Source organism: Balaenoptera physalus (assembly GCF_965194825.1).
Source record: "Balaenoptera physalus genome assembly, chromosome: 20".
Classification (NCBI taxonomy): domain Eukaryota; kingdom Metazoa; phylum Chordata; class Mammalia; order Artiodactyla; family Balaenopteridae; genus Balaenoptera; species Balaenoptera physalus.
Window position 1 is genome coordinate 14,286,186 of NC_138901.1, and position 8,181 is coordinate 14,294,366.

General features: G+C 37.5%; 1 protein-coding gene across 3 annotated transcripts in view; it reads left to right on the plus strand.

Annotated features, from left to right (window-relative positions):
• The window catches only part of SMURF2 (SMAD specific E3 ubiquitin protein ligase 2), a 118,465-nt gene extending 110,972 nt beyond the window's left edge, over positions 1–7,493 (plus strand). For all 3 annotated transcript variants that reach the window (XM_082442043.1, XM_082442044.1, XM_082442045.1), the window contains 4 exons: positions 2,885–3,005; positions 5,050–5,251; positions 6,511–6,586; positions 6,922–7,493. In XM_082442043.1, the coding sequence (XP_082298169.1) occupies positions 2,885–3,005; positions 5,050–5,251; positions 6,511–6,586; positions 6,922–7,021 (499 nt within the window). In that variant the 3' untranslated portion in view covers positions 7,022–7,493. The remainder of the gene's footprint in view (positions 1–2,884; positions 3,006–5,049; positions 5,252–6,510; positions 6,587–6,921) is intronic.
• The last annotated feature ends 688 nt before the right edge of the window (positions 7,494–8,181 follow it).

Below are 8,181 nucleotides of genomic sequence, written 5' to 3' on the forward strand. Positions count from 1 at the left end.
TTAGTTCTCGCTGTCGGCTGAGCTCTTTGGTTATCCCCATGTGGTATCAGAGGCCCCTCACTCTCACCATGGCCTCTCTGTCTAGCACAATAGCCAGACTTCTTATGGCGTGGCTGGTTTCCCAGAGCACAAAAGCAGTTGTTGGATCCTTTTAAGGCCTAAGCCTGGAACTGGCCAACATCACCTCTGCTGTATTCTTTTGGTTAAAGGGAGTCACATGCCAGCCCAGGTTTGGTGTGGAGGAGGGGCTGTCCAAAGGCACACATACCAGGACACACGGCTCGTGGGGTCATGTGTAGCGTAGCTACCACAGCTAGCTGTACAGAAGCACTTTTGTGCTGTATTACTAGGACTTATCCTATTTATAAATAAGTACATTGTGGATTTATATAAGAAATATATATATATTTCTTATAAAAGAAATACAAGAAAATGTTCTTTAAGTTTTATGAAATCACCTGTTGATTGAGGAATTTAGAAGTGTTGAGTTAGAGCATTTGGTTCATGGTATCTAAAGTTCTTCTAAACATTAAACTATGATAATCAAATTTAGGAGTTTGAACTTCACCATATATACACAAAAACATTCATGCTATACTTTTTTGTACAGATATGTCCCCAGGTCTTATTGGCTAAAATTTTCTAGTTTATAGATGAGGCCCATCAGTCTCATAGATTGTGAATATTGGTGTAGCTTTTTTGGAAAACAATTTGATAACAGCCACCAAAATGAAAACACATATGCAGCTCCATTTTTAGGAATCTATTCTTTGGAAACACATATGTGATTAAAGAAATATGAATAGGGATGTTTAAATACTACTTGTAAAAAATTGAAAACTGCTAAAATGTTTTTAGAAAGAGAATGATTAAATACATTAAACAGAATATTATGTGGATATTTAAAGAAAGATAGACTCTGCATAAGCTGTCATTTAAAAGGCAAGTCTTAGAAGGAACAAAGTCTGCATTGTTTTATACTCAGAAGATGTTCAGGAAGGCCACTTACCAAATAAAATGTTTGCCCAGGGTGAAGGAGTAGAGGTGATGGGCCTGGAAGTAGAGAGGGAAAAGAGGATAAAAGAGTGGACTTACAGGTTTTACTCTGTCTCCACATTTAATGTTTTTTGGGTTTTTTTTTAAGGCCGCACTGTGCGGCATGCGGGATCTTAGTTCCCTGACCAGGGATTGAACCCGTGTCCCCTGCAGTGGGAGCGTGGAGTCTTAACCACTGGACCACCAGGGAAGCCCCGTTAATATTTGATTTTTTAAAATATAATTTTTCTTTTAATAACAAACATGTATTACATTTCTAATTAAAAAAAGAAGAATGAGGGACTTCCCTGGTGGTCCAGTGGTTGGGACTCTGCAGTTCCACTGCAGGGGCGCAGGTTTGGGGTTCGATCCCTGGTCGGGGAACTAAGATTCCCCCATGTTGTGCGACACAGCCAAAAAAAATAAAAATAAAAAAATAAAGAAGAATGAATGGGAATTTCCTGAATTTCAGTAGTGTCTCACTTCCAGGACCTAGTGTGGGCTGCTCACTTTCTAGGATTCAGTCATGTTTATAGCACACAGTAATTTTCCCTTACCAAATACAGTTTTGAGGGACTTTCCTGGTTGCGCAGTGGTTAAGAATCTGCCTGCCAATGCAGGGGACATGGGTTCGAGCCCTGGTCCAGGAAGATCCCACATGCCAACGGAGCAACTAAGCCCACGCGCCACAACTACTGAGCCTGCGCTCTAGAGCTCATGAGCCACAACTACTGAACCCGCGTGCTGCAACTACTGAAGCCCGCGTGCCTAGAGCCCGTGCTGTGCAACAAGAGAAGCCACTGCAATAAGAAGCCTGTGCACTGCAATGAAGAGTAGCCTCTGCTCGCCACAGCTAGAGAAAGCCCGCGCACAGCAACGAAGACCCAACACAGCCAAAAATGAATAAATAAATAAAGAGTTAAAAAAAATAGTTTTGAAATTTTAAAAATGACAAAGAAAAACTTTTTACAGGTGTGCAGTTTTGCTGTCCCCTTAAACAAACAAACAAAAAATGAGGTCCCCCAAAGGATATCATTAATATTAAGTAACTTATTTCTTAAGGTAGAGAACTATTTCTCCAAGTTTGGAAAAGGAAATACTGGCAAATTGGGAGTATGAGTAATTCTGAGATTTGTGAGGTGGAGAGGTTTTCCTGGGAAGATAGATTAAAAAAAAAAATTCATGTATAAATTATAAGTCCAAATCAAAGGCGTAAGTAGAGCTACACAAGAGATGTAGTTTAGTGTACTTTTTGTTGCTAAAATTACATCTTCCAGGGCTTTTAAAGCTTATAGGGAAAAATGAGTATTTAGTCAAAAAGTGCTTGCTATTGGCTTTTACTGTTTCTTCTCATTTTGGATATGGGGATTCTCTTTACCTCTTCTTCCCCCATATACAACCCACAAAATATAAAGAAAACACCCAACACATTCAGATTATATTTTCAAGTGAAACCAGGAAAATAGTCAGTTTTGGTTGAATGGGCTTTTTTTTCTGGTTATTGGCATGCATGCTAGAAGTTGAGAAAGACATTTCATTCTGATTTTAACTTCAGACCCATCTACTCTCTAGCCAACTTCCAGTTTAATAGGACTTTTTCTGATGTGAAGAGTTGCTGTATTGATGCTGCTTTTGTTAGTGGAAGGTTACCGCTTTTTATTTTATGGTCAACTGCCTCACAGCTCAGGATCCATCTACCTTCAGTAATCTGAGATTCTTTTAGATTTTAGACTAAATTCTTAATGCTAGATGCTTGTAAAGTGCAATGTTGCTAAAGTACTAGAGATTCATAATAATTACCAAACCTGAATATATTTGATCATATGAAACCCCTGTCCGATGTTTCCAGACTCTATGTGAACTGGAGATTTTTACGAGGAATTGAGGCACAATTCCTGGCCCTGCAGAAAGGATTTAATGAAGTAATTCCACAGCATCTGCTGAAGACATTTGATGAGAAGGAGTTAGAGGTCAGTGTATTGATGTCATGACATCATCTAGTATAACAAAGAAAGTTTGGGAATTTTCTGTTACTTAGTTTTAGAGGAAAGTTGTATTTCTGGTGCTTTTGAAGTTTTATGATGTGATGCTGTGAGAATTCTAATTCACAGGAAAAGTCTTTCCTGCTTTTGGAAAAGCCTTTCATGTTTTGGAAATTCTACAAGTAACTAGTCTCTCTTATATTGTGACTATTCTTAATTTATTTTTCCATATTTTCCGTTCATGCGTTTAATAGATTTCGTGTCTTCTGTGTACATTCTTCCAGTGTTGTTTTCTATCCCCTAGTTAAGTGGGTATTGATTTAGTTAAATAAAACTTTATTAATTGGTCTCCACCATATTGACATTTATTTGGAATAAAAGCCTAGGCTTAATTGGATTTACATTAAGCTTTGTAAGAAAGCAGTTGATAGACAAAAACGTAGAGGAAATAATTAAAACACTTATGTTAAACTCTGTCTCAACATCCTCAGTCTCCTTGGAAACATTTGTTACTAATAGTAACTATAATAAACAGTTAACCATTTTTTATTCTAAAACTAGTCTTTAAAGCACCATAAGGTTGGTGTTATAATTAAGACCTTTAACAAATACATCTCAATTTCTACTGAACTACTTTGAAAAAACAATGAGGTTTTATTCTACCTGAGGTTCCAAATTTAATTAGTGGCTAGGGATAGCATAAATATTTGAAGTTGATACATAATTTAAAACATGATTTTATTCATTAACTTCAACATCCTTTCTAACTAAATCTGTTAACAGACCTGTTAGCAAACAAGTCTAAAAAGATTGGTTTGACTCACTACCATCCCCATTCCTTTTTTGATTGGACTATTCTGTAGTGAAATGACCAGAAGGAAGTAGTAAGAAGGAGGAAGAAAACATGGCAGGAATGGCAGTAAAGTTGAAATACGATGCATTTTTATCTGTTCGTACAATGAATAAGGAATTTGGCTTTAAAATTACCACTCCTCTAAAGAAAAGAATTTAGGGAGGTATCGTCTGTGGTCATGGGTACTTCTGTAACCCTGCTTGGACACCTACTACCTGTTAGTGTGGCAGTGGCCAGTCATTTTTTCAGACGCTACAGAAGCTTTGTTGCAGGTTTTATTCAGTAACGTTAGGGTTTATTATATACTTTGTACTGCTAATGAAGTTAGGCTTTTTACAAAAATATATGTATATAATTTATTTTAGTGTTAGACTAGGTTAATATAATTATGAAATATAGGATTTGCAGGTTACATTATGTTTTACACTAAACACGATCATAATTCAGTGTTACAAACACATCAGTAGGATGAGTCAGTCTTGGACCCTAGGGAGGTGTGAGTATTAATAATATCAAAGTGATTTTGATATACCTCATCTATACTGAGCCTGCATCAGGATGCCAAGCAGAGCACTATTATCAGTGCATTCATGTATTTCATACTTTGGTTCAACTTTAAGCAGATTGTATCACTTATTCAACACAACTTCTTGAGTTCCTGTGCACTGTTGGTTGCTTTCGCAGGATGTAACGAAACAGATGTTACTGCCATATTACAGCAGAGAAGACTGTGGCCAAGGGAAGTGACTGAACTGCCCAGAATCCCAAAGCTAATAAGTGTTGAAACCCGAATAATAGATGCAGGTCATAAGGCAGGCACATATAAACTGTATTTACTCTGAGTCTAGTTTCAATTCTGTGAAGTTATGGAACTTTTCATCTTATGTCCATCACAGTGGTGGTTCTCAGATCCTGGGTAGGGAACCTGCAGTGAGTAGGTACTCATGGAACTTTTAAAAAAATACGGATCCTAATTCACCCCAGAGTCACAGAATTAAAATCTCTGAGCATAGGACCTAGTGTGTATATTTTGAAAAACTTTCCAGATGGTTCTGATGTCTACCCTCGATTAAGAACACCATATGAAAGCCAACACTGCAAATCTAAAGTTCTGTTTTAAGGAATTTTTGGCTTAGGTTGGGTTTCCATTGGCTCATTATTTGTGCAATATTTTAACAGCTCATTATTTGTGGACTTGGAAAGATAGATGTTAATGACTGGAAGGTAAACACCCGGTTAAAACACTGTACACCAGACAGCAACGTTGTCAAGTGGTTTTGGAAGGCCGTGGAGTTTTTTGATGAAGAACGACGAGCGCGGTTACTTCAGTTTGTGACGGGCTCGTCCCGAGTGCCTCTGCAGGGCTTCAAAGCTTTACAAGGTAAGAGAGCCAGAGGGACAGATGATGGGGCATCTGATAATTGGGGGCAGAGGGTCAGTATTTGGTGTACATAGGTGGTGTACAAACGTGCTTACATACAGATTCTCTTTTCACTCTAGTTCTTATCTGTAACTCTCATGTCTTGATACCTTCTTCTCCTTCCTTTCCTTTGTTCCCTCCCAAGAGCCTTTTCTGCTGGGTTCTCTGTGATTGTAGTGAGTGCCGCATGTTAGAGACCGTATGTGTTGATGCTCTGCCTTTTCTTTTCCGGTCACCTTGCTTTTAAATTCTGTTGCACATTCCTGTAGGGGGAGTCTGTCTGCTTCCATGTTCACATCTCAACCTGGCAAACATTTACCCACTTGGGATGCCTCTCCCCTCTACTTTTATTCTTTTAATAGAAAGAGGCAGCATGAGTCGTGGAAGTCATTTGTTTGGTCAGAGCACTTTAATTAATGCATGGCATCAGACCATTTTACAGCCATATTCCATTTTTAAGAATTGTTGTCCATGGAATAGCTGTTTAATTTGGGGATGAGTTGGTATATTGCTAATGATCGTGGTGCCTCACTGGGTGGCAGTTGCTTCCTTTACCTCTGAAGCTCTTTATTTTCAAAACTGCTGCTGCTGGTGATGACTGAGGGTATACGAAGCAAGACTGGTACGTAATTCAACAGTGTTGCCCACAGTCCACATATCAGAAACCCACTGGGAAGGCACACTGTAGTCACGCTTGCATTCCCCATTTGGAGAACGCATCCTTATCGGACTACCCAGATGAATAAAGTGAAGTTGTATTTCTACAAACGTCTGTATGGGGTGCCTTATGTTACCTGAAATTTATTCTATAGACTGCTAATCTTTTGCTCTCAGTGAAGTTTGAGTTGTGAAACTTAAATTTGCATTAGGTTGTCATCTTTTTGAATGTGTATATATATGTATTGGGTCTTGTATTTGCCCATTTACTTCTTTTTTGGGACACTGATTTTCTGTAGAAGATAGAAGTTGGCAAAGGATTTCAGTCCTGAACTTTTTCTCAAATTGAAATGCTAGCAGATTAAGGAATCCAGCCTTATCCAAGGTCAATTCCAGCTTTTAAAACCCAGACTGTTTTCCTGCTGCCCTTTGGCAGCTTATATGGAGTCACCAGTACCCTCCTATCCCTCGACCCTGTGATTTATGTACCAGTTTTATCCTGAGATTCTGGAGACTAATACGTGCACCCACAGTGGTCTGACCCACATTTGCTTCCTTTGCAGGTGCTGCAGGCCCACGACTCTTTACCATACACCAGATTGATGCCTGCACTAACAACCTGCCAAAAGCCCACACTTGGTAAGTTATTTCTGTAGCTTTTTTCCCTCATTCCATGTATGTAGCTGTTAGTTCCAAACAGATTTGACATTTCGTTTGTTGTTCTTATTACTAAATGGACCCTTAAAAGAGTTGCTTATCATTCCTTTTAAGTGAATTAAGATTATCCAGAAATTGGTAGGAAAACCCCAAAGCAATAATCTCTACTTGAGAGAAATATAAACTTTTTCTTGTCGTTTTCTATGTGACACAAAGAGTAATGTGGCTGTATTAGGGTAAACTAATTAGTATACACTTACCAGGCCAGTTGACCTGTTTTGAATGAACTGTGTAAAATCTGATTTGCTTATTTACAGCTTCAATCGAATAGACATTCCGCCCTATGAAAGCTATGAAAAGTTATATGAAAAGCTGCTAACAGCCATTGAAGAAACATGTGGATTTGCTGTGGAATGACAACTTCAAGGATTTACCCAGGACTCTATTTATACCCCTGACTGACAGCCTCCTTTCAGCAGAGTTTCAAGGAACGCTGACATACAGGAAAGTGCACCCCCCTTTTTAAAAAAATTTTAGGATACTGTGAGGGGAAAGGACAATTCTGAAATTCCTTTTCAAGGAAAAAAAGGTCTTTATGCTTTGCCATGAGGCCACATTCAGCTGCTATTTAAAATTAATATCTTGAACCTAAAGAATGCTGACTTTTCCTACATTTCCAGAGTTAGGCAGTATTCTACACTTAAAGACTACTACTATTTTTATAAAAGGTAATCTATTCAAATCGCTTCACAGATTTCAACTCTTATCAAACATCAAGACAACATCAGCAGTCGGTACAAGTCACATTTCATTTTGGTTGAATACATGATTTTGAACAGCTCCTGTACTTGCTCTTTGTAAAAAAAAATAAAATTACTTTGAATTATTCTACCTTTGTAAACAATTGGCTATAAAAGAATCTTTAAAAAATTAAGCCATTTACATGTTTAATTACATTTTTCTATAGCAAAGCATTATATTTTAAAAGCATTATATGTTTCAACCTAGCCTAAGTGAGTCTTTTTTTATATTTTTCAAGCATGAATTCTGTGGAATACAGCTATATAATTTTGGTTGTCAAATTCTTAATGCAACCATTTAGTCTGAACTTAGTAGCTTATTTGCTACAATAAGATGCCTTCAGGGGCTCCCTGTTTTTAAGAGACTTTAAAAAAAATCTTAATTTTTTATCTTGAATGAATATGATCGGGTATTTTGGATTTACTTTGCATCTTAAATGGAAATACTGCATTTTTATAGCTACTCAGATCATGTGGATGGGATGGGATTTTCATTCTTTTATTGGGTCAGCTTATCTTTGATATATATACTATTTCTTTAAACCAAAGTCTCCTGTGACAAGTGCACCTAACTTATATTACATTTTAATTATGGTAAGTTTCTATCAAGTAAACCATCCTGAATCTCTGTGTTTAGCTGCTCATATTTTAATCAGATAAAATTATGAAAAGGAAAAATTTTGCTCTAAAGATTATTTAGCAAGCTTAGAAAACCCTGCTTTCACCTAACAAAATGAAGTGGGGTGGTCGGGCAGGGATGTGATTACTAAGAAACAA